This window comes from Castanea sativa, chromosome 2 (genome assembly GCF_040712315.1).
Source record: "Castanea sativa cultivar Marrone di Chiusa Pesio chromosome 2, ASM4071231v1".
In the NCBI taxonomy this organism is placed as follows: Eukaryota; Viridiplantae; Streptophyta; class Magnoliopsida; order Fagales; family Fagaceae; genus Castanea; species Castanea sativa.
The window spans coordinates 24,866,668-24,893,890 of NC_134014.1; the positions used below are offsets into that span (position 1 = coordinate 24,866,668).

A 27,223-nucleotide genomic window follows, 5' to 3' on the forward strand; every position below is an offset into this window, starting at 1 on the left:
CTAAACTTCATGCATAGATTGATTGGGCTTTTGTTGAATGTGCCGACAGAATGGAATATTTGAAATCAAAGCCCCAACTTCGCATTCTCATCCTCCTTTCAAACCTCGAGCTCCATTCAAAACCCCTAATAAAATATTAATATTAATATTTAGCAATTAGTGCCATAACTTTTCTTTCCTAATCACCCACTTTATTTATTTATATATATAGAGAAGAGAATAGAGAGATTTCATTTCATTTCCTCATAATCACACAGGCACAGCAGTCTGTTCGTATAAAAACCCAAGAGCAACTATTGCATTGCCATCTCCAACTTCGCGCACAGGTGAGAGAAATTTCGCGATTTTTGATCCGTTTGGTTGCTTGGAAAGTGTTGGAAAATGACAAAGAAATTAAAAATTTTCCTTTCAGAAAATGAAAACTGTAAACCTTCCGTTTTGAACTGAGAGTTCGGTTGATGTGCTTTTATTTTTGGTACTGATTCGGAAAAGTAGGAGAGAGTTTTACCGTGTGATTTAATTTTCATTCAGTTTTCTCGGCAACCAAACAGGGCAAATTTAATCAAGTATGAAATTTAGTTGTATTTTTTAGATTGCGCAGTGAAAGCACTTGAATGCTTAGTTCATCCATTATTAGATATGCAGATTTTCCATGTGGAGAAGGAGAATGTATATATAAAAGTAATTTTTGAATCTCTCATTTTTTGGTTGAGCTCGGAGATAAAATCTAGTCGAAAACATTTTATTTTATTTTTGGTTCTGATTCGAAAAGTAGGATAGCTTTTTATTTGTAGCAGTTAACATTTTACTGTGTGATTTAATTTTCCTTTAGTTTTCTCGGCAACCAAACAGGGTAAATTTGATCACGTATTAAATTTAGTTGTTTGTTTTAGATTGCAGCGAAGGCACTTGAATGCTAAATTTATTCATTATTAGATATGTGCATATTTGAGAAATTCAAGAATTTCTTTATTTATTTTTTAGTCTTTAACATTTTGGTTGAACGCCAAAATATAATCCAGTTGAGGTGCTTTGTGATTTTTTTGAACCAAAGCGACAATACGTGTGTGATTTTTCTCTGCAAAACAGAGTGTTATATGCCTTTATGTTTCATGTGGTAATGATTGAACATTGATTTTGTGATTGGTGTAGATTCAGTTCAGATTGTTATATAATCATGGCAAGAAAGATGCTTATTGATGGGGAGGTGAGCCAACCTAATGAGGAAGAAGCTCACTATGACTTTGACTTGTTTGTCATTGGAGCCGGAAGTGGTGGTGTTCGTGCTTCTAGATTTTCAGCTAGTTATGGAGCCAAGGTATACCCCCAGGATATTGAACAATAAGCTATAAGAATAATTATGGTTTTGTACTTATCAAAGAAAAAAAATTATGGGTTTGTCTTGGCTTTTGGTATTTTTTGTATTCTAATTTATCTTATTATATGTTTTTTTTTTCATTGATGTTATAGCATCATTAACTAAATGGCAGGGAGAGATTTGAATGTTATTTGTTACATTAGTTTATTTTATGAGATCTAAAAGAACTAGTTATAATTTGTTTTTATAAAGATTCTTGTTTGAATTTTTTGTCTTATTGTTGCTTATTGCGGTGGTACTAATCGATCTGATTGTTTTGAATTCTTGTAAAATGTAATTTTAGTTGTATCTGAATTCTACTTTGCTCTTCCCTTCATTGTCACATTCATTTCCCTTTCTAATGGAAGCATTTGATAACTAAATAATGACTTATAACTTTTGGTAATCCTGTTGCAAGGTTGGGATTTGTGAGCTTCCATTTCATCCAATCAGCTCAGAAGTTATTGGAGGAGTTGGTGGAACGTAAGTTGAAACAAAATCTAATCTTTAATGCTCTTTTCATTGGTTGCCCAACTTAATTTGTAACCCCTGCACTGCAGTTCCTGAGTTCCAATTTTACTATTTTAGTTGTGATATTTACCTTGCTTTAACTACTTTGTTGATACACAATTTTTTGTATCTTTATCAACAATATGGATTCACTTTTGTCTACAATAGGCGAGAGGTTTAACTTAAAGCATAGCTTTGTACATGACATTGGAATATAGAATCAGTTCATGTTGCAGTAGCAACTTTTATCTGTTTTCCTTTCCTAATGTTTCCCACATCAATCATCACGAAGAACTTTTTCACTGTTTCTAGGAATTTCAGTATAGGAATTTCAGTAAGTGGATGCAGGAATCATTAGTGAGTTGTTTGCACTTTTATATTATTTAGTTTTCATTTTCTTAGTGAGGTAGGTTAAAAAGACTCTGTATGTGGGCATGTACAAATCTGATACTAGTTTCTAATTACTAGCATCAGGACTTTTAAGGTGGTGCTGCCAACTGTTGATGTTGGAAAAATTTTGTTTACCCCCTTGTAGTTCATTCTCTATTGAGAGGTTTACCTGGTCACGAGACAGTATTTCTTAGCTATTTTTATGTCCAACATGTACATGTTGCAGGTAGCAGCTGCTATGTGTGTTTTTTATTTTCATTTTCTGAATAAGACTAACCAATTTTAATTTGATAATGATGAATTGTTGATTGATCACCTTTGTTGGGAAATTTAGACCCCGGTTGATAGAATTAACAAGTTTTAAACCCAAGTTGTTTATTAGATTTATTATGAATAAACCTTGTTAAAACAAACTAACATCAATATCATGTCAACATCATGCACAGCGAAAAAGTAAATAAGACAAGATATGATGTCCCAGGAAAACCAATGAAACAAACTAGTTTCACAGTAAAAAACCTGGATGAAAACCTTCCCGAAAAGCAATTCACTATAATAAAGAGAAGTTTCAGATTTAGTTCAAAACCTTTGTCCTTAGACTCTACAATCCCCGTAGATGAACTTACAGCAGAAACCTTCTACCACTTTAGAACCTCTGAACTCTTCAATATATAAACACCACCCTTTTTGCACGAATCCCATAACTAACTAATGATGCATGGATCCCAGTACGTGACTAACTCCAACAACTTGAAGAAGATGTTGTTGGCTGCACATTTTTTCACTTCATCAACAATGAAGATCAAGAAGTACTTGGTCAGAAAACCCTAAGGCGCAAAGGCACAATAGCTTCTTTCAGAGAGAATAAGCCACTCGGTCACTTTTTGTATGTGTTTTCTATGTATTCTCTTCTGTGACGGCCTTTAAAATAAACCTTATATATGTCTAAGGTTGTGAGAAAAGAAACCTTACACGCATGGGTCGAAAATTAGATTTGAAAATTCTGATTTCGTAGATCTCGATAGATTTTCTATCGAGCTTCTGTTGAGCAAACGCATTAAACCTCGATAGATATTATCTATAAAGCTATTTGTCGAGTTTTAATGAACAACACTTTCTTCACTTGTTTTTTGGACAGTTTTGCATGGCTTCGATACTAGACTTGAACTCTTGTTCCTTGAAGTATTAAACTCATCTTAGATCTACCAAATTACAAGTAGAGTGCGTTTTGTCAAAGGATTAACCAATATACAATAACATATGTTCTAACAAGTTACACATATGTCCTAACAACCATACTTATAATAGTGATTGATTCGAGTCAAAGTAAATGAGAAATCAGCTTTTCTAAGTTGTATATAAATTTTTGTAAGAGCGAGGTAGAGAGCAAGGTCTTGGGTTCGAAACCTATCAAGGATTCAAGGTGCATGTGTAACTTACCAATGAAAAAGATTTCTAGTTGGAGTGGTTGATTTGGATGTTCAACATAATTGTAAAGGTGGTACTTGTATATCAGGAAAAAAAAAAAAAAGAATTATATATGAAATTGCAGATATCTTACATAAATGGTTGATGTTATGCAGCTGAGATTCCCAAGTGTCAATTCTGGACTCATATTGTTCTAATGGCTTACGAATCATTGGTTTGTTAAATATGGAATAACTTTGGTTGAAAGTGGTAATTTATGTTTAGAAAACCCTCATTAGACTACTTAGTTCTGTTGCATTTTTTTTACACATAGTGAAGTTTGAATAATATTGCTAGTTAGATGTTTAGACTTCTTGTTGAAATGTAGTGACTTTTATGTTTAGACCTTATGAAAATGATTTTTCCCTAATAAATTACCAATTTTCCGAAGATTAAACTGCTAGGAAATGATGGTTTTAATCTTTTAACCAATATTTTAATACTCTACCTCACGTGTGGGCCCAAACTCCCCTTTGATGAACATGTGAGATTTGTTAAATTTCAAATGAGAGGTAGAGTGGTAATAGGGTTCGAACTAGACTACCTACCCAAGAAGTACAGACACTTCATTCGGGGTGCCATACTCATGTTATATAGGTGTTGTACCTGCTATGTCATGTTATAATTTTTCAGAAATTGCTTGTGCTGTCATGTCATACTTGTACCCGTAACCATGTCTGTGCTTCCTAGCTACCTACTCTAATATTCTTACACTCATCTTTTGGTTTTCTAGGTGCGTCATTCGTGGTTGTGTTCCCAAAAAGATTTTGGTGTATGGAGCATCTTTTAGAGGTGAAATTGAGGTGAGAATATAATATGTATCAATAGTTCTTTTATTAATTACTCATTTCAAGTGGCAAAACTTTAAATGAAAAAAAAGGTTTGTGAAATATTTCCTTTTGACTGTCTTCATTGCAATCATCATACTGTATCTAGACAATTAACTTATCAATTTTTCTATCAACATGGAACAAGTTAATTTCTTGAAATTTGTTTTATTATTAATTGTTATTATAAAACAATCAGCTCTCAACCTCCAGAATTGGTTTGGAGTTGTTTGATGTTCCTTTCTGATAGGGAAACTTCAGTAGAAGGGTGATATGTGCCTTTGGGATGTAATGGAAATTTCATTTGTTCTTGGATTCATCAAGCTATGCAATGGCTTCAAGCTTTTCTAGAAAGTGTGCCATGGAATAGAATTTTTGTTTGGCACATTGTGCTTCCTCTGTTTACTATTTATAGGGAAAAAAATCCTCATATTTGTGATGTACCAATTTTTCTGTTTTAGTATAATGTTATCATGATTTTTATCTTGTTTATGTGTTGACCTTAATTGGTTTGCTGAATCCATTCTTTTGGCTTTGTAGGATGCCAGGAATTATGGGTGGGAAGTGAGTGAGAAAATTGACTTCAACTGGAAGAAGCTTTTGCATAAGAAGGTATTTTTTTGCTCTATGTTTGGTGCAGTTTTCATGTTTCTCTTTTACCTAATGAAACTAACAATTACTAAAACAGTCAAAAAGTCAAGATGGTTGCTAGTCAGTTAGAGTGCTAAGCTTTGGTTAGGTGTTATAGAACTTGCTATTATATACGGCAAATAAATTTATATTGGCAAGCTTGATATGAAAAGTTAAAGAACTAGTTGGCTTTTGAAAATGTGAAAATGGGTCTGTTGATGGACCAGCAATGGATCAATGAAAGATTGCCAACTCGCCTACTTCTGTGACTGATTATATGATTTAACTTGTGATTGCCTGACTGCAGCAAAGTATAGGTTTGTTTGACCGTTTGTTGAGATCATGATTTTCTCAGTTTGCCACCTTGCCTCTTGATTGTTTAGATCGAAGTTGTTATTGTATGTCTCAATGAAGAAGTAGAAACTCTGTCGGTTTTCTTCAAAAAAAGAAAAAGAAAAAAAAGGGAAGATTAGTTTGTATTGATTCATGCCTTTCACTTTGATTGATTCCCCTTTGCTTTGACTGCTCTTTTCATTTTTCCTCTGTTTAACCCAGTTTAGTGGAAAATGTATAAAATATGTTTCTTAAGGGATATTTGACTATGGATGTTTAAGGGAGAAGTATTTTTAAATATTCAATCTGAAGTCTGATATGTTTGTTGTAAGCTTCACCCCAGATTCAAATAAATCTGTATTATAGAACTTCAACTTCTTGAATGTGGTTTGCATATGGATGATATGAAAGGTGCTACAAACTAGTTCAATCAGTTATAAAGTTGGGATGGGTATATTATGAGTGCTTGTTATATTTCCTTGGTTTACCTAGTACACAACCTGTGTACCTGGCTATCCCCTATTATTTTTATTAGCAATTTTTTTTACTTATTCATAATTAAATTAGGGGTATTGTAATCTGGTGGTTTTGGAAATTTTCATATTCTATTTGTAAGCAATTTTGCTAAGGATATAGGTTGGATAGCTTATTAGTGGCCAGCTTCCTATTATTAATGGCTCTGGTTAGTTTTGTAGCTGTGATGATTTCCTGTCTTGTAGTTGCTTACATTTTGGTAACAATTCTTCCTTTGTGAAGCTATGTGTGGAAGTTCTTCAGAGATGGAGGAATCATATCTTTTAATAGGAAGAATTTAGTGTTTATACACACATTTCCTATTCATTTATTATTCTTTCCTATGATTCAATTGTATATCAAGTCCTGCTGATAGTTTGGATTACAATAGTGGTTTGTTGTTTACACGTATACTGTTATAATTTAATTTTATATATATATATATATATATATATATATATATATATATTCTCTTTTAAACTTATTACTTATCAAAAAAAAAAATATATTCTCTTTTAAACTTGCAGACAGAAGAAATAGTCAGATTAAATGGAATTTACAAGCGGTTATTGAATAATTCTGGGGTTAAATTGTATGAAGGAGAGGGAAAGATTGTTGGTCCTAATGAAGTTGAGGTTACACAACTAGATGGCACTAAATTGAGCTATACAGCTAAGCACATACTGATTTCAACTGGCGGTAGAGCTACACGTCCTGCTATTCCTGGCCAGGTATTTTGTTCTACAATGGTTTTAATGGATTCACACTAGTTGACATAATTGGCATTTTTTGACAACGCGCAGCTAGAGTAATAGGTTTAGTATTCTTTTATATGTTCTGTGTATTAGTCTGTTCAAAATGTTATTAAAGACTTAGTCTCTGTTAACTGTGAATTTCAAAATGTTGCATGTGATCTGAGTTTGTAGTTTGATGCACCAGCCCCTAAGGGTCATACTTTTTTCCTGTTTGTTCTCCTTGGTTTGGAATTCTTTTAATGTTATGTCACATCAGCGGCTGTTATGTACATGTTACCTAACTTATAAGTTGAACTAGCTTTGGCAACCAGATATTGGTTCCGAATCAATGCTAAAATAGAAAAACTAATTCAACTTGGAAGTTAAGAACTGGTTTTAGTTTCTATTTGGTGTTTTTGAACTAGACATAGTAAACTCAATAACTTAAGAACTAGTTTGCGAAACATCCCCTTCATAAGATTCGTTTCTTTCATGTATGAACCACTACTTTGAATTAGCAAATACTGCAGTGTAGCACCCAACTGAGTTTCTTCTAACCATGAAATTCCAGTAGATTTTTATTAAATGTATGGTTTTCACTTCAGCAAGTAGGGTCCCTTCCAAATCTCCAACTTCTTTCTAAATCTGTGTGGAAAATGTATAACTACACCTAAGTTAGGTTAGGAGAACATAACTTTTATGGACACTTCGAATATTGGGTCTTTAATAAGGAAATTAATGGAGATAGTAGATACAATGATTAAGAGGGGAATAAACATTTTGTTTACAAGAAACTAAATGGGTAGGTGAGAAATCTGATTAATTGAAGCTCAGAAATTTTTCAGAACATTGTTTGAGTGGAGGTTTGGTCCAGGAACATATCCTTTCGCTAAATATAATCACTGTAATCTTAGAAGTAAGCTTAGCTGTGTTATTCATCTGGTATACCCCGTGTATTTGATGCATTATATTTTATCTGCAAACCTTATTACTTACTACAAAAAGAGAGCTATAGAAGCTTACCTAGATGTTTAGATAATTCTGCTTATGAAAATTATAAAGAGGTGAAGATGAGCAGAAAAGGCTGTCTGGGAGGTAAAGGTTTATGATGAGGTGATGAAGGATGGAGAGATAATATTTATAAAACTTGCTAGGATGAGGGAAATAAAAATAAGAGAATTGAAGTGTGTCAAGTGCATTAAGGATGAATATCAGAGTGTTTGATGCATGAGGCAGTGAGAAGACAGATTTATTATATTTTAGGTGCGTTTGCGTAGCGGCTGCATAGCGTTTGCGTGCGTTGTTTTTTTTTTTTGGCTGGTCCCATGGCACTGTTCATGGACCAGCCAAGTGATAAAAACGCGCGAATAGTAATTTGCAGCAATAAAAAAATATTTTGCTACAGTGTTTTCAGCAATAAGTTTTCAGCAAAATAAGCGGTATTCAAACGCACACTTTATTTGATTTTAAGTATCAAGGGCAATTTTGTAATTTCATAATACTTTGGAATGGGCTATGCCAACCGTCCGTAAGATCTTCTTTTGGGATTTATTTAAATTTGGTTATTTAGTTGGGCTTAGTAGTATAAACTTAAGGAGTCCAAGTTCAAGTCTTATTAGGGTTTTAAGAAATCCTAGTTCAACTAGGATTAGGTATTAGTTTTCTATTTAAAGAGTTGTAGTACTTTCTATTGAAGTGATTAATAATGAATGTTTTCAGAATTTAAGAGCTATGAAGCTTTCTTTTATGCTGTGTGATGCAACCTTCTCTGAGGTGTGATGCCAAGGAACCTTAGGCGTGATGCTTAGGAAGTCTAGGTGTGATTCCTAGAATTTATTAATTTTCTTCAATTTTACTATTCACGGTGTGATTACTGTTCATAGCAACCCAAATCTTGAATTGCACCTTTGATTTCATTCCTAAAACCTTATTAATCCTTGTCCCTTTGGAAACCCTATAATTCCCATTATTTTCCACCCTATAATCCCTTTGGCATAACCATAGCATGGTTTGAGAAGCAATAACCTCTTTGGATACTTATGGTTGAAGCAAAGCCCAAAATAAGGGTCCATGATAGTTAATTAGGTTTTTATATTTTATTTGGTTATTCTATAGTCAAAGGGAATTTTAGTAATTTTGCGATTGTTGGGCATGGGCCATAGTTGTGGGCCTTGGGTTTTGCTTATATTAATAAGTCTTATTTAGTTTGTAGGTCTTTTATGTATGAGCTTTGGTTCAATTAGGTTTGGTTTACTAGTCAAACTTGGAGTCCTAGTTCTATTCAGAGAAGTTAAGCTTTAGGTCTTATACAAGTTGTTGTTGTACTCAAACAAGATAGAGCTTAGCAATAAAATAGCGAGAGCTTTGTGTATAAAGGCACGTTGACCTTAGTGTTCTATTTCCTCTGCTCCTCCTCTATTTTTTTTTCCTTTTGTGCAGTTTTGTTCATAGGTGCTATTCATTGTTACTGCTCATGTGCACAAGTAGACAAATTCTCCAATTTTTACTATGTTAGTTATTTTGAAAACTTTCTAATGTACGAAATTGGAGTGTATTGAGTAAGTAAACTGAGGATAGAAACTATTAGGGGTGTGCATGTGTTGAGTTTGGGGTTCTTGTCAACCCAACCTACCTCGTTAAGTTGAGAAATTTCTAATCCAGCCCAACCTAACCCAACTCGTAGAGATCAGGTTCGGATGGGTTTAGTCGTTGGGTTAGGGCTATTTTGTCAAGCCCAATTAACTATCTTTAAAAATATTTCTTGAAATTGTATCTTCTCTTTACTTGTATTCCCACGTATCTATTTTAACATTCTCATTTCAACTAAATTCATTTTTATTAATATCTTACTTTTTAATAGCCTAACTAGGGCTATCCATGGGTTGGGTCGGATTGGGTTTGGGGTTGACCCTTAACCGACCCAATTGGATCGGCGGAAAATGGACCCGCAGTCGACCGAATGTTTGGGTCAGACCTAGTGGCACGGGTCATCGGTTGAGTGGGTCGGAGCTGTTGGGTGTTTTGGGCGTAAAGCACAACACGATAGAAATCAAAACCCAAAGAACAAAGAAATCAAAATCCAAATAACACAAATCAAGACCAAAAACTCCATATCCATGAGACTAAAACGAAAAAGAGGGAGATAAGACTAAACCCACACCACCACCACCACTCTCCCACCATCACCACATCCATCACAAGATCAGTACAATTAAAAAAAAAAAAAATTTTTTTTTACTAACCCACCATCAGATTGCACAAGATCAGAGTCTCAAAGGAGATTTCAAGTAGATAAGAGGAGGGATTCATCAAGAGTGAGGAGGTTGAGACCCAACCCAAGATGGCGAGTGCAACCCTGGCAATAGAACTGGCCAACTGGGCGATGTCGGCAGAGAGAGAGAGAGAGAGAGAGAGAACTTTCAGAAATGGTTGAGCATAGAAGAAACCCATGTGTTTTCCTTAGAAGCTAAGGGACCCGGACCTAACCCGAAAAATCAATTTTTATAATAAACAGTCCCACACCCGACCTGTTTGGGCATTCGGATCCACCTGTGGGTCTTCGGGTCATACGGGTGGGTCGGGTCTAACAGATTGATGGACAGCCCTAAGCCCAACATTTAGTCCCTTCAACTTAATTGTGTCCTACAATCAAACACAATTTACAATCAAACACAATTTTCATGATGCACTTCTCCATTTCATCCACCATACTATTATTTAGGAGTGACAATTTGTGTTTGCGGGTCGGTTTCGTTTCGTGTCGTGTCGAGCCATGAGCATTTGGCTGTGTGGGTAGACCCGAATCTGACCTGTTTAGTAAACGTGTCAAAATCCTCAATCCTAACATGACTTATTTATTAAACAGGTCAACTTGACACGACACGTTTAACTCATTTAATTAACAAGTCATGTGACTTATTTAATAAATTATTTGATTAATAGGTCAAAACTAACTTGAATAACCTATTATCAATTCCCATATATCTAAAATTAAAATATAATTACAATTATGAATATAGGAATAAACATATAATTACAACATAAAATTAAGCAATAGTAACAAAATAATAATAACAAAAGCTAATACATTAATAAGCTAAACGGGTTAGACAAGTTCATATGTTGAACACAAATACGATCCGTTTATTAAACAGGTCAGCCGTGTCGACTCAAATATGATCCAAATACATTTAGCCTCAACCCATGACCTGTTCATAAACGGGTTAGTTGTGTTAGGTTGCAGGTCATGTTAAATTTTGCCACCACTACTATTATTCTATGATTTTCATCATCTTCGATATCTTAATTCTTAATTTTAAGATACTAAAAGCTCTCACTATTTCGTAACTCTTGACCCTCATGTTTACAATTCTTTCATCTTTATTTCTCCTTTTACTAAACTTACCCTCCATGTACTGTACTCTGCTTCTCTGTTTTGGTAATCCTAATCATATAAACAAACCTACAGTTTATATATATATAATGAAAGTAAGTATGTTCTCCATCTATACAGGGTAATAGGGTACAAACCTACAATTTCTATCCCACAGTTTGTACTATGGAACAAACCTACAGTTTCTAGGGGTGTGCATTTAACCCCACACCCACCAACCCAACCTGACCTAGCTCGATGCATTGGGTTAGTTTTTGGGTTAGTTTCTATGAAGCACAGAGGTGTTTCTGGATTCGGGGGCGGGTGCGGGTACGGGTGCGAGACTCGGCAATTTTTGAAAAAGTAGGGTGCAGGTGCGGTGATTAAAAAATTATTAAAAATATTTTTATTTATATTTTCTGTATATTGCTAAGCATACTTTTTCACATTATATAAACATATATCAAATTTAAGAGCAATAGTAGATAGTAACTAAAACATGATGTTCATAATTAAATACAATCCACAAGTTTGAAACTAAAACATTCCATGATGTTCGGAAATTAGAATACAGGGAGGGAGGCAGAGAGTAGAGAGCAGAGAGAGGCAGAGAGTAGAGACGCAGGGAGGCAGTGATGGTTTTAAGGATTTTTTCAAGTTCAAACGGTGTGTTTTGCACGCTTTTTTTTTTATTATAATTTTTACTTGAATTTCGGCCTGATTCAAAGCCGGTATCGGCCTGAATCGGTCGGTTTCGGCCGGCCAATATGATCTGATTCGACCTGAATCAGCCTGAGTCGGCGTGCCGAGTTGGCGCGAATTGGAGCGTATCCGGAAAGGGAAAAAAAAAAAATCCGACGTGGCACCGACGTGCGGGCAGCAGCGTCGCCCACCGCACCCCGTGTCGGACGCCGGTGCGGCACCCCTGTAGCCATGTCGGTGCTTTCTAGGTTGGTTTTTTGTGGATTCATGGGTTGTGTTGGGTTCTAAATTGATTTTGAAAGTTGGATTGGGTCGGGTTTGTGTTAACAAAATTTTCAACCCAACAATCTGACCAAACTATGCTATTAATAATTAAAAAAATATATGCCTTTAAAATTTTTAGTTTGATTTATTTAAGATTCTGAGATTTAGTTTAAGTTTGTTAGTTTAGTTTATTATTTTTTTTTAGAACTAAATTTTGATGAAATTGGAATATTAGGCCGAATTCTATAAGTTGTAATCATTTATTGAATAATGCTCTGCATCTTTGGGGCATGTCTGGACTTTGGCGTGTGCCAATTCATCATGTGTTTTAAGCCAAGTGCCATTTGGTTTGTCAGAGCTGTAGCTATGTCCATATTAAGACCTCTTTTAAGTTTTCTGCTACTCGCTTGGCAGGTGTTATATAATATGCTTAATTGAATGCGTTGTGTGATCGCAAGTCCAAATGATACTGATCACATAGAAGTGCAATAGGTTCTCTTTTGGACTGATATTTTCAATTTCTTGATTTTTGCTTGAAGTATTAGTTTCGTGGTTTACTTGTGCAGTTTATGGTTTTGCTGGATTATGTTCTTTATGTTCCTTTTCCTGGATTCCTGAGTTTGAACTCTAGTCCTACGAGTTGGATTTATAAAGTTGATCCTTGAGGTGCTTGGCTACCTTCAGTTGCAACTGTTGCTTTTAATAACTTAATTGATAAACTACTTGAAACTCATTGCTTTAGTTGATGTAATCTGTGAGGTGTGATATTACTCTTGCTTACACATTTTCTTCTTTCCTTTTTTTTCACCTTTCTTTTCCCTTTTTACTTTGTAGGAGTTGGCTATAACCTCTGATGAGGCATTGAGTTTGGAGGAGTTACCTAAGCGTGCTGTGATACTTGGGGGAGGGTGTGTCTTTGTCTCTTTATCTGTGTTGTATAATACTTTTCAGCTGCATAACATGCTCAATAGTCTCAAATGATCATCCTATCATTTCATCAGGTACATTGCTGTTGAATTCGCTTCAATATGGAATGGGATGGGTGTGACCGTGGATCTATTTTTCAGAAAGGAACTTCCTTTAAGGTTGTAAACGATGATTTGATTCATGAGTTTCTCTGACTGTATTCTCAAGCAATTCTTTGGTTTTGAGTAATGGCATTAGGTTTGATTTTGGCAGAGGGAACCTTTCCCTTGGCTTTCCTGTTGATTGCTTACAGCTATATTTGCTAAAAGTATAAGTATTTCTGAATGTGCTATTTTACCTAACATCTTTATAGTAGTTGGACGTTTTAGAGAAGTTTGCTATTTTATTTGATGAATATTGAGTTTATGTTGCCTGTTCCATTTAATTGCTTAGCATTAAGTAGGAACAAAGTTTCTCTCCAAACTAGTTTGGAGAGAAACCCTACACACTTATCATATATATTTATATTGAGTGTGAATTTTGAAAATCTAACCATTAGATTGCATGTTCTTATTAGATCCTTAATGCTTACAAAATTTTAAGAAAATCAAAGATCAATTGCTATGTCATCAAATAAATGTTATAATTTTAAGTTTTTGTAATCTAAAGTTGTGTATAAAAAATAAGTTAATTGATCAAATAGTACATAATATCCGATTTGAACGAAATTTGATATGCATGTTAAGAACATAAGGAACATGAACTTTAACGGTTAGATTTTCAAAATTCACATAAAAAAAAAAAAAGAGAAGTTTGAAGAGTTTCTCTCCAAACTAGTTTGGTGAGAAACTTTGTTCCATTAAGTAGGAGCTTTGTCCAGGAAGTGTAGGATAAGTGGAGCTGAAAGGCGAAAGTGAAATACCACTATTTTTAACGCTATTTTCATGGATTTAAAAACTGGACCGGGGGCCAAAATCGTTTTTGCCTCCAGTTCCCGGTTTAACTCGGTTTTCACCGGTTTTGCAGTTTTTCCTGGACCGGACTGGTGGCCGGTTCCCAGTTGCACCGGTCGGACCAGCCGGTCCAATCAGATTTTTAAAACCATGTTTATTTTACTTATTCCGTGAATCAGAAGCGGGGCTTTGCACCCTCTTTTTGGCTTTTTGGACCCGAGGCTTTCCTTTGCTGGGAGAGGGAGGGGGGGGGGGGGTGAGGGGGCGACGGGCACCCCCTGGAACTGGCAACAACTTTATGTTCAGTATCTCTTTCTCGCTACTGCCATACTGATTCCAATGCAACTGTTTCTGAATTCTTTGGCAGAGGCTTTGATGATGAAATGAGGGCAGTGGTTGCAAGAAATCTTGAAAGCAGGGGAATTAATTTGCACCCAAGGGCAACTTTGTCAGAGGTAATATTACTTCTGTAAGGATTACATGGATCCATACTGTTGCAACAGTATCTGACGTGTGTGTGTGTATTATCTCACATTCAAACTTGTGCTAATAATGATTTTTGTAATTTCAGTTGATTAAAACAGAGGATGGCATAAAAGTTATCACAGATCATGGTGAAGAATTGATTGCGGATGTTGTACTGTTTGCCACTGGTAATTACAAACCCTTTTAAAATTACAAGGCACTTCAATATAGGCAGTTATGATGCCTTTTGTTACTCTATATAATCTTGCATCAAAGATTAAAGGCACATTGATTGCACTGAGTTTGAGTTTCTAATTATCATTGTTTTTCTTTATTGAAATTCCTTTGGTGGTATCCTGGTGTCATGGACTGTCATTTGTTGTCTGAAGCAAGCTTTGGCTTATTAACTATGATTAATAATTGGCGCAAATGTGCAAGTTGTATGTGATATTTAATACCAAGTTCAAGTTTATGTCTTGCTATTAAGCATATAATATGAATTGTCCTTGTTCTTTTAAAAAAATCAAAATATTATATGTTGATGTTTTAAATTTACTTACTTTTGAATCCCTTTTCTGCACACGCAGAACTCTTTCAAAAATAAATTTGCATTTTGGTTGCCAAAAAGAGTTGAATCCATGCAGCTGGTCTTCAAATCCTCTGGTGGGAAATGTTTCCTGATCCTACAAAGATTCTGCAGCTTTCTGCAAATGGAAGGCACAAATGTGTATGCTAGGAATATAAGTAAACTAATTGTCCTAGAGACTGTCAAAATAATGCAGGAGTTTTGAGAGATCACTCGTATCTGCCAATAAGCTAACTGGTTGAAATGGTCATGATTGGTTGACTTACCGTATTACAAATTTGTAAGGGTTTAACAATTAATTGTCAGTATACTTGGATTATGCCAGCATTCTAATCATATTACTTTATATATATATATATATGTATGTATGTATATTTACTTGCTTTATAGATTTTCAAGTTGCATAAAATTATGATGTGGTATTGTGGTTTTATTCTGCAACATTTCTTTTCCCCTTACAGAATTCTTGAGTGACTGCTCTTTTTTTACAGGTCGAGCTCCTAATACAAAGCGGTTGAATTTGGAAGCTGTAGGTGTGGAACTTGATAAGACGGGAGCTGTGAAGGTCACTAGCTTTCTTATTTGCTGCTCCTTATAATCATTGAATATTGTAATGTGTTTCTATTTTGACTGGGGATCCGTTGGGTTGATTTTTAGGATTAGTCATGTGCTGGATTTTCCATTCCAGACACATCTTAGTCTTCATTTATTTGTGCAAAGACATGTAACACCCTCTTTGACTATGTTATGGTTTGCAAAATATTAATACATATATAAAAAGAGGCGGTTTATATTATAATTCATTTATGGCATATACATAGAATGGTACGTTATGTTAGGAGTTGGCACCAGTTGGGGTGTTATCCAAACCAACTGATGGGGCTAGTGGGGTTCAGCACTTATCTATTTTTTGGTGTAAATGAAAAAAGTATCATAGCGTTTGAAACCATATAAAAGTCGATATGTTACGTATTGGTATGTTACCTTAACCTCATCGATCTGTTTCATTGTTGTTCTATTGCTATATTACAATGGACTGTCTAATGATGGCATGGCCAAATTGCTTTCAATATTTATATAAAAAGATTGTGTACGCTATGAGAAGCGCTCACGCTGTCAAGGTCTTTGCCTCCATTTCTCTTGCAGGTAGATGAGTACTCACGGACCAATATACCTAGCATATGGGCTGTGGGTGATGTTACAAATCGAATAAATCTTACCCCTGTGGCCTTAATGGAGGGAACATGCTTTGCTGTATGTGTTCCATATAGATCTTTTTTATTTTACCTTGTTCAGTTTTCTATGCTTTTGTTCTTCCAATATTGATTTCAATGTTGTTCAATGTATTCATTTATTTCGTTCCGTCTGCAGAAAACTGTTTTTGGCGGGCAACCTTGCAAACCGGACCACAAAGATGTTGCCTGCGCTGTGTTCAGGTGTCATGAATCTTCTGATGCTTGTTAAATACGTTTAAAATAGGTTATTATTATTGAAAGAGTCTATTACTAATTAAAAAAGGAAAATTGTTGTTCATAGGTTCTTGAAAAATGGTTCTCATTTATCATCCTCACTGGTTGTTTCTTTGCCAGAAAGAGTTTGCTCCATGAGTGGCATGTCACATTAGACAAAGTTCTGAGTTTTTCTGCTTTAACATCTACTTTTTCTTTCTCTCAATGGTGTGCTAACCATGCACAGTTCAGTGTATTTAGGGTTGTTTTTTGGTCTCACTCTCCTTGAATCACTGGAAATATCTGGCATATGTCACTTGTTAAAATTGGATTATAAGGGATTTGCTCATAGTGGCAGATTCTTTATATTCGGATGCTTCTTCTTTGTTTTCAGGCAGTGACAGGTCTAAAGGTTAATGTGCTGAAAAGTGAGATGGTTCCTATTGGGGAGGTTCCTAATATCCATGTCTTAGCAGAGCTTTTGGGTTGCCGGATTGGATCTTTGCCTATGACCTATCTTGGTATGCCTTTGGGGGCGTCCTTCAAGTCCCCTACTGTTTGGAATCCTATCTTGGAGAATTTTGAGTGTAAGTTGGCCGGTTGGAAGAAGTTGTATTTGTCAAAAGGTGGAAGACTAACGTTGCTTAAAAGCACTTTATCTAGTCTTCCCACTTATTATTTGTCTCTTTTTACCATCCCTATGCATGTGGCCAATAAAATTGAGAGGTTGCAAAGGGATTTCTTGTGGGGGGACTCCAAGCTACATTTGGTGGGATGGGACAAGGTGTGTGCACCTTTGAAAAATGGTGGGTTAGGGGTAAGGAAATTAACTACCTTTAATAAAGCTTTACTAGGGAAGTGGTTATGGAGGTTTGGGATTGAGGAGACAAGGCTTTGGAGAAGGGTCATAGCCCTCAAGTTTGGGGAAGATTGGGGGGGATGGAAGTCCAAGCTAGGTAGAGGGGCGCATGGGTGTGGCTTGTGGAGAAGTATCCGCATGGGATGGGAGGATTTTAGCAAGAATACTTACTTTGAGGTAGGGGTGGGGGATAGAGTGAAGCTTTGGACTGACCATTGGTGTGCGGAGTCTCCTCTTCAGTTGTCTTTTCCGAGCGTGTATGGGATTGCATCCAATAAAGAGGCATCGGTGGCCTCTTCTCTTGAACGGTTGGGGATTGAGGAGCGGAGAAGCTGGAATGTTCATTTTATTCGGAGTCCTAATGATTGGGAGATGGGTGGAGTGGATGATTTTCTCCGAACATTGGGTTCTAATCTTCCTCCCACCGAAAATGTAGATTGTATGCGATGGAAGTTGACAAAGAACGGGGTCTTTGATATTCGTTCGTTTTACAATAAGTTGAGAAGCTCCGCGCCTATTATCTTCCCTTGGAAAGGGGTTTGGAAGGTTAAGGCTCCTCGGCGTGTTTCTTTCTTTGTGTGGACTGCTGTTTGGGATAGGATCCTTACAGGGGATAATTTGAGGGGAAGAGGGTTGGATTTTGTCGATTGGTGTATCATGTGCCGCAGTAATGGGGAGACGGCGGATCATTTGTTATTACATTGTGGAAAGGCTTCTCGACTGTGGAGTTTGGTTTTTAGATCTTTTGGGTTTTCCTGGGTCTTGCCTAGATCGATTGCGGATACTCTATTCAGTTGGTGGAATTGGCCTGGAAAGCACTCGTCTAGCATTTGGAATTTAGCTCCTTTATGCTTGATGTGGTGTCTCTGGAGGGAACACAATAGGAGGACGTTCGAGGACATGGAAAGCTCAGACGACCAGCTTTTGGCCTCTCTTAGTGGCACTCTGTTTGATTGGTCTAGGGCTTGGGGACTCACCTCTAGTGATTCTCTCCCTATGTTTCTTAGTTCTCTCCTGTGTACTTAGTTTATTTTCCTCTTTTTTCTTTTTTCTCTTTCTCTTCCCTGTGTACTTATCTCTCTGCCTTATGTCTTTTGCATAAGGTAGTGTTCTTGAATGCATATATTTTTACCTATAAAAAAAAAATATCTTAGTAGGAAATTTAGGAATGGTTGTTTTTTTGGGTCTCCCTCTCCTTGAAACACCAGAAATATCTTGCATATGTTACTTGTTAAAAGTGAATTACAATGAAGTTTTGCTTATAGTGGCACCATAATATCTTATAGAGGAGAGAGTAGGGTTTGATAAGCAAGAGTAGTTTATCGATTATTCTCAGCAGAGCCTGGCTTAATTGGGTGGATTCAATCTCGCTGCTTCAATGATAGCCTTTTTTTTCCTCCCTATTGTACAATTTTTTATCTTCAATTTTTTGTTATTCATCTAATTTTAAATTGGTTCCTTGTTCTATAAACATTAATTAAATTGCAATTCTGTTGTCTAGAGTTTACCTGTGTTGAGCACCTTGTTCTGTATGAACGATAATGCTCATATTTGATACATAGCATGTAAACAGTGTGACATTGTGGGCACTATTATTTTAATGCTTTTACCATTTTGTTGTTTATAGCTTTATTGAACATATGGAACTGAAGTAAAATTTCTTATTAGCTATTTGGATTTTCTTTATAAATGTTAAATTTGCAATTTTCTTGCCAATTTGCAGCATACCACCTCTTTCTGTAGTGGGCCTCAGTGAAGAGCAGGCAATCGAGGAAGCAATTGGTGATGTCTTGGTTTTCACATCAACCTTCAATCCAATGAAGAATACTGTCTCTGGGTATGTATCATGATTTGGAGTCTGTCTTTACCACATAAGTTTATAATCTAACAAAGAAGCAGATTACCCTTTCATCTTTGGAAACTAAAAGAATCTGATGTGTGATAGAATTAGAGCACTTGAACTTTGTTATCTATTATCTTGCCTCTACTACTACTTCTTACCCTGCCTATTCTTCAGCTAAATAAGTAAGATCAATTTTCCTTAGTATGAGTTATGTACTTATCAAGGATATGACCCGTATGATGAAGGGTAGCTATATTCATCAGCAAAGATGGTGTCATTTCGTAAGATCTATAATAAAATCTTACAGCATCTTCATTGAATTCTAAATATATTCTAGTTAATCTAGACATTAAATTGTTTCAATTAATGAATTTTTAGCTTGTACCTTTGGCCTGTCATTGTCTCAATAACATCTAATATTTGCAAAATTTGTATCTCTTATGGCATTTATGTTTGAAGATTCATCTCATATAAATCTACTCATCATGTTTTATTCTCTTTTCTGTTCCAGACGACAAGAAAAGACAATTATGAAGCTTCTTGTTGATGCTGAGACAGATAAAGTTCTTGGAGCATCCATGTGTGGGCCAGATGCACCTGAAATTATACAGGTATGCTTTGTTAGCTATTCCATTTTAATGAGTAGTTAGCTATTCCATTTCAATGAGTAGTTCCTATGCTCGTTCAATTTTATTTATTTACTTTATACAATAGGTAACTTGCATGATATGTGCAATTGTACATTCACATTGAGTGGCCATTCCTATTCTTGTTCTTACTAATTGAATCTCTAGTACCTCAAATCAAAAATGATATTGAGGATACTGTGGAAATAGAATTCAGCTGATTATAAGGTATATAGAATTCATCTATAAAAAGGTTCGGCCAAGCAAATTTACCTGGCACTGAAGGCACATGGTGTAAAGAATGGAGTAAAAGTCGTATGTAAAACTGTAGTTATCATTAACAGTAATAGTTGTAAGTGATAATGTTTCTTGAAATTTTAAAATGTTTATGAACTATGATGTTGCTGCTGTTGTCTAGCTATGCTAGACACAATTCTGGTGCCTTTTTTACCCTTGGATGGCATAGTACAATTCTTGAATTTGTACTGAGCTCTAAAAAATGAACACCTAGAAATTTCTAGAAATGTCCAGTCCTCGAATTGTCCAAAATAATTTTAACAACAAAGCCTTAGTCCCAAAATCTTGGGGTTGGCTATGGATCCTGGACTTGAGTTGCACATAGCAGTTACTGCAAATCTCCCTTTTTCTCTTATTTCATTGTCTATTTTTTTGCTTGTGCATTTAATTACTGATATTCTTTGTGATTTCCTTCACAGGGCATTGCTGTTGCCCTGAAGTGTGGAGCGACCAAGGCACAATTTGACAGCACGGTGAGCTGAAACTTTTTTCTTTACATCCCCTTGTCCTTTTTGGCCAGAGGAACTGGTAATATAAGGGGGGTGTTATCAACATTGCATGCCATTCAACCTACCACTTAAAATGTAACAAAGTGACAATAAGGGAGAAACCTGAAATTCTGAAATAGCACTATGGTGGTGGCCTCATTGTGGCTCTTCTTTCTATTACCCTACTAGATTGTACAACTCTCAGTCAAGTACGTTTTTCCAAATTCTAGCGAAGGAACTTCATTGCTCATAATTTTGTGCCGCATATTTAATCTGTGTGCTGTAAATAACTGGTAGATATGGTAAAATTGAAGATATGATTGCGCACCTGTTCTCTCATACAAGTAAAAACTAGTTAGAGCAATCTGCACTCCTTAATAATCTGGAAGTGAAGATCAGAACTAATCTCTGCGCTTTTTATGATAGACTTTTCTGATCATATTTTTTATTCCACGATGAAGCATAAAAATTGTGTCCCCCTCCCCACCCCCTCCCATCTTTTTTGAGAGTTCAATTCCCTGATTTCATGTTGGTTCTTATTTTTATTTTTTCTCTCTTCAAAATGTTTGGCTCCTTGTAACTCAAAGTTTGACTTTTTTCTACAGGTGGGAATTCATCCTTCTGCAGCAGAGGAATTTGTGACAATGCGGTCAGTGACGAGGCGTGTTGCTGCTGGTAGCAAGCCAAAGACTAATCTGTAAAGATACTAAGATTAGGAGAATGGAAAAAGAATGCTAATATGCAGGAATTCTCATGGTCATAGGTCATAGTTTGGAATTTCACTAAAAGCAAATTTGCATACAGAATTCAGACAGCTAAGTTAAGTTGGTTTTTGTCCTAATAAATTTCTCATCACATCACATGTCATGATGTAGCAGTGACTTTTTGGTTACAGAATATGGCAGTGTTAGTATAGATGATGAATGCACAAAACAATTTCATAAGTTATATCAATTGATTTGGATCCACAAACCTGTATCTTCTAGCGTGAATGCCATTTTTAACCTCAAGCCACTACGATTGTGCCCTCATTTTTTTAAGATATGCGAACTAGGGCTGTCAATATAATCATACTTTTGGACCTCGGTATTTTATGGTTGTGTTAATTTTTTTTTTCCTCGATTCACTTGGAAATAAATAGATGTGTGGCTTTGGGACACTATTGAGCCACAATGCTATTATACTCGTTCTGTTTTCTTTTTTTTTTTTCACCTGAAAATTAATAGACGTATGGCACCAGTGATCTTCTCCTGCTCCTTTGCAGATCTCTCTCCTTCTCTCTCTCCCTCTCTCTCTCTCTCTCTCTCTTAATTTTAAATTTTTTTTTTTTTTGCCTTCTAACAGGTTGGAAAAAATGACCAGAAGTGAAACTGGGGAGTCATACTTGATATCTATAATTTCACTTTCTTAATTCCAAAGATTGCTTATATATACTGTTTACTCAAATAGAACTCAGTATAATATTTGCTAAATGTTGAAGGGGAAATATGATTGGAAGGAAAGGGTTTGGCTCTAACTACTAATAAGAAGATGATATGTGTTTCATTATGTGTAATGTGCATGACTCACCTGGTTGGTTGGATTAAGTCATATACATTGCACGTAATAAAGACTAATGTCATATTTCTATTGGTGGTTGGAGTAAGTTTCCAAACATATTTAGAGTCAAATTTTGTCTAAATTGAAAAAAACAAACAATTATTTTTGTAGTGCCTAGGGGTGTATAGGTTCCAATTGGAACTGAAGATATTGATTGAAGTCGAGTTGATCACTCGCACGCTCTTAGTTGTTGATGAAATGTACGAGTCAAAGATTTTTTTTTTTTTTTTGAGAACCACATATCGACTAGTGTGGTTGTCGATTTAATTTAGACAAAATCACACCACACCGAGCCCATCAAAATGTGTTGAGCAAATATGTTTCAATTTCGTTCACAGCAAAAATCACTTCTTAGACAAAAATCACATCACACCGAGCACATCAAAATGTGTTAAGCAAATATGTTTCAATTTCGTTCACAACAAAAATCACTTCACACCGAGTCCATCAAAATTTGTAAAGCAAATATGTTTCAATTTCATTCACAAAGCATGCCTAGTAGCACCTCCCTTCGAAATGATTCAAATATGCATTTGCCATTAACAAAGTTCCAAATCCACCAAATCTGGGGAGCAAATCAAATAAAGGTGAGAACCATGACTGAAAACACCAAATCTGGTGAACAGAGGGCTATAGTAGTAATGCTTGTCGCTAATAGCGATTGGTGAAAAGTTGTGGAAAGTAGAGCTTGAAGATGATCAGTCATGGAGGTTCGAGCTTAACCATGGAGATTTGGCTAGAGAGAGAGAGAGGATCAATGATGGCCCAAGTTGAATGAATCAGTCGGATAGAGCCCATCAAAATAGGTTGATCACAATTAGTCACCATATTAATTCACAACATATATTCATGATCATTGTTTTTTCCCCCCTAAATTCCTACATGATAATCTAGAAATTAACCCTATTAGCATGACATATATCATCTTTGAAACCTTTCAAAAATCTATAGCATGCTCTTTTTCGCTTAAAAGTTTTGAACTAAATCATCAAAATTGTTTTTATTAGAATCAAACCACAAGTGATACCCAGTTTAAAACGAACAATAGAAACCAAACATTCCATCAATTAAGATAATCCTACATCATGAGAAAAACATGATTAAACTCATATCTAGAATTTCATCTTCATCAATTAATGTGAAACAGAAACAATATAATCATTAAAGAAAACATCAATCTGGATAAAATCAAATGTTAGGAACCCGGTGGTTCCTAATGGGGATGGATAGGAATTATAGGGGAATTGATGAGAATTGTAGGGAAATTAACTTAATTCGAGGTAGTCATTCTCCATAGAGAAATATTAAGAGAGAGAGAGAGAGAGAGAGAGAGAGAGAGAGAGAGAGAGGGAGGAAATGCACTAAGCAATCAATTGGTTTATTCTTTAATTATGAAAATATGATTACAAGTAGGTATTTATAGAATCATGAAACTATTCTATTGTCCCACATAACCTTATCCTAATGGTTCTATTATTCCCCATGTGCATTACTAATTCCAACATGTGTTAAATGTGATTAATATGCTTGAGATTATAACTAATTAACCAACTAACTAACTAACTAAATGCATTCTATACTCAAATGTGGGTTCCTAACATTTCCCTCTCCTTCAAAACACCTTGCCCACAAGGTGTTGTTGTAGTTGACATCTTCATGAGGGGAAACCGGCCATTAACCCAATACTCCAAAGCATCTTGAACATTGAACACTAACCCAATACTCCAAGTTTCTGATTATAAACTTCTAAACAAATGACCATCCATGCAACTCATGATGTGCATTGAAAATAGCTTAATTTTGCATATTTATATCATTTTTAGAAAGCATTATCATACTTATTTTGAGTTAATTCATGCATTTTATATTTAGTTTTAGAATAATGTTGAATAATTAATTTTGTGCTTAATTGAATTTTATTGCATAAATTTGTCTTTTGCAGGAGAATGGAATTAAATAAGTAGGTTTGTGCAAAGAAGAATGCTAATAGACTTTACTTTTACAAGGGCCATGATGAAGTTAAAGAAGGCCAACCCAATTAAATTTAAGTCTAATTGAAGCAAGGAATCAAATGAAATTTTCACCAAATCCAAGTCCAATTTGGATTAGGATTCTAGCCTGCACATTAGTTAATATTTTTGGCATAACTTTTGGCTCAGACGTCCAATTGAGATTATTCATGTTGGGCTGGAAAGTTAACTTAAAGCGCTACAACATTGTAGTTTACCAAGTCCAAATTCTGATGTTAATTGTCGGTAAAGTGAAGCCTAAAAATCTGAAATTTTTTCCAAACAAGAATTCAACTTGTAATAAGATTTTCTTGACCTATTTAAATGCTCTTTAGGGAAAAATTTAGAAGAGGCTAGTGCTAGGACTGGGATGCAAAACATAAAATTGGAGTAAGAGGCAATGCCGCATGTGACTTCTCTGTTGCTTTTCTCCATTATAGCATTGTGACTATTGTTTTTCTCTATTTTATTCTTGTGTTTTATTTCAACTAGCCGTGAACCCGTGCGTTGCGCGTGATAATTATTTTTATAGTGGTTTTATTAATTATTATTATTATTTTTTACAATTTAAACTAATCTAATAATGAGTAATGTATTTCGTAATTATATTTTTATTTATTATAGGAACAATCATAAATGTAATATAGGAACAATCCAAAACACCAAAAAAATGTAAACTAAAATAAATTAATAAAACTAAACAATGATTAATTGAACCAATATTAGGATAAAATTTTGTTTTTGATAATCTATTAAGGTTATTTTCTTTGTAGAAATTATAATTTCGGCCACCCAAAACATATTATCAAATAAACAATTATTAGTAAAATCTAAGAATTAAATTTCTATACATGCATTGTGTAAGTGCACGATTGCACCTGGCCCCAAGAACAGTTACGGGCTCAGGCCCAACGAGGCTTAAACAATGTAATTTGTAGAGTGTGGGCTTGAAACCCAGGTTAGAAGTGTTTGAGGATTAAATAGCAAGCTAAAGATTATAAACACTTAAAAACAACAAAGAATGCTATAAACCAATCTGCTCGGACGTAAGTCGAGAACTGTTCTTATATAATTTCTCTTTCTCTCTTTTTCTCTTTCTTTTAGGTTCCAAAAAGGGAGATCCCCCTTTCTGTCTTAGATTCCTCCTTAAATACTACTCTCTTGAATACCTTTTACACGTGTTGCTTTACCTCCCCTTTAACCTAGATATTTCTTTTCCCAGTGCTTTTGAATAGTAACCAGAAGTTTCTCTTCCACTGTTCAGGTGTCACTTCCCCATCAATGCGGCCAGGGGGGTAGGTGCAGGGTCTTTAATGTGGAGGTAGCAGCCTTTATCTTTGACATTTCTTCAACACCAGTGCTTCTGGGGCATTCTAGGGTTTACCCCTTTTAACCATTGGTCTTAACCGTGTCATCCCCTAATCTTTATTGCGAAACCCCGAGTTCTTCGGTGTCCGTCCGAGGATAAGTTCACCCTCGGCTGGATCCTCGGACCCTCGGCGTATGGGCCAACCCATAGTACCCACAAATTCTAAACCCAGTAGCAGGTCGGCCTTCCTTAACACGGCCCAAAAGGCCCACATTCTCATCAGGATCTTTTTGCCCCCCACAATAGCCCCTCAAAACTCTAATTTTCAACGTCCGAGGAGAAAAATAGGGTTTTGATCCTACGAGAACCTACTCCACTCACTTTGTTAGTAATGGTACGTGTGGAAATCGTTTCGCGTCCCAAAAGATGCCATTTGGCGGTTTTATTTTGAACAACACGCGTATTTAATACTGCCAGTTACACTTTGTCCCTCACGTTCAACGGTGAGATGGGCATCCAACGGCCCTCATTACTCCACGAAATTTTAGGCGGGACAAATATAATTTCGAGGCCGCCTTTTCGCACGTCGTGACGCTTCGGGAACCTGCGCCTTCATTTAATTCATCAGGGATCAATCCCATCAAAACACCTACAATCATTCTTTACCAGCAGAAAACCGTGGAAACCCGTACCTCCAACTTTGTAAGTTCTTGCTCTCTCTGTTCTTAACCTTTTCTCCTCGGATACAGTCCTCGGCTGTCTTCGTAAACATTTTTTTTTCCGTTAAAGTTTAGCCTTTTGCTCTCTTCTAATGGGTAGGTTTAAGTGTCTAGTTGATTCCGTCGCTGGGATGGAGGGTTTTAGGGCTAAATACCGTATTCCCAGCGATGTAGGACTAAAATATTGCCCGGCAGAAGCCATGGCCGGTTCTAGGAAAGAGGAAGAGGTTATCATCCCTATGATAGCCTTTATAGAGGGTGGGATGACCCTTCCAATGAAACCCGTAATGAGGGAATACCTTCGCAACCACCGGTTGTGTCCCGATCAATGCCTCCCAAACGTTTTTAGAGTTCTAGGTAGTGTAGATGCTCTCAACGAGCAGATGGGTTTAAACCTCACATGGCACGATGTCGTGTTCCTATATGAGTCCCATAAACTTTATAAGGTAGGTTATTAGATTAAATCTCGGTCCAACACCGTTAGGCTAATCTCCTGTCTGCCCAAATCAAACAAAGGCATGAAGGACGACTACTTGATCGTGTCTGGGAACTGGCACAACGGCCTCATCGCCCGCTGAGTAGGGGGATCCGTGTGCGACGCCGTAGGATTAATCTCCCCACAACACAACTTCTCCTAACACACACGAAATGCGTATTTATATTTACTTAAATTTGTTAAATATTTGTGTGAATCGACCGCATTTGTTTGTTTTGACGTCTTTTTTGCGAGATAAGCGCACGTGCGTCCTCGTCTGAGTCACTGTAACATTGCCGATCTAAACCGAGTACTTCGCTCCGAAGTGTTCGTTAGTGAAGCCTTACAACTCCGGGCTGCTCACCTCATTCTAGGGTACAATCCCCTTTCCTCGGACTTCCAAGAGATAGAGAACGCCATAATTGCGGGCGACCGAAGACGAAGGAGGATAAATGTAGCTCGGCCCCACTTTCTGGACAACCGCGAACTCCCGGACGCTCCCAACACCGTTTTGTACAACCGGCCTATAGCAGCAATCCCCC

General features: G+C 36.1%; 1 protein-coding gene across 1 annotated transcript; it reads left to right on the forward strand.

The window, feature by feature from the left end:
- Positions 1–52: 52 nt before the first annotated feature.
- On the forward strand, positions 53–21,659 carry LOC142626376 (glutathione reductase, chloroplastic). The gene is made up of 17 exons (XM_075800199.1): positions 53–326; positions 1,153–1,318; positions 1,776–1,840; positions 4,458–4,527; positions 5,092–5,163; positions 6,555–6,758; positions 12,934–13,007; positions 13,101–13,184; positions 14,326–14,413; positions 14,530–14,611; positions 15,501–15,574; positions 16,156–16,263; positions 16,381–16,445; positions 19,040–19,153; positions 19,671–19,770; positions 20,502–20,555; positions 21,176–21,659. Exons 2-17 carry the CDS (start codon positions 1,178–1,180, stop codon positions 21,269–21,271), a joined length of 1,491 nt encoding a protein of 496 aa, XP_075656314.1. The 5' UTR covers positions 53–326; positions 1,153–1,177; the 3' UTR covers positions 21,272–21,659.
- Positions 21,660–27,223: the final 5,564 nt, after the last annotated feature.

Bases quoted from the DNA above. Each gene is read 5' to 3' on its own strand.
- LOC142626376 (XM_075800199.1), top strand. From the start codon at position 1,178: ATGGCAAGAAAGATGCTTATTGATGGGGAGGTGAGCCAACCTAATGAG. The intron at 1,841-4,457 runs GTAAGTTGAAAC...TTGGTTTTCTAG, and splicing joins ATTGGAGGAGTTGGTGGAAC to GTGCGTCATTCGTGGTTGTG. The intron at 6,759-12,933 runs GTATTTTGTTCT...TTTACTTTGTAG, and splicing joins GTCCTGCTATTCCTGGCCAG to GAGTTGGCTATAACCTCTGA.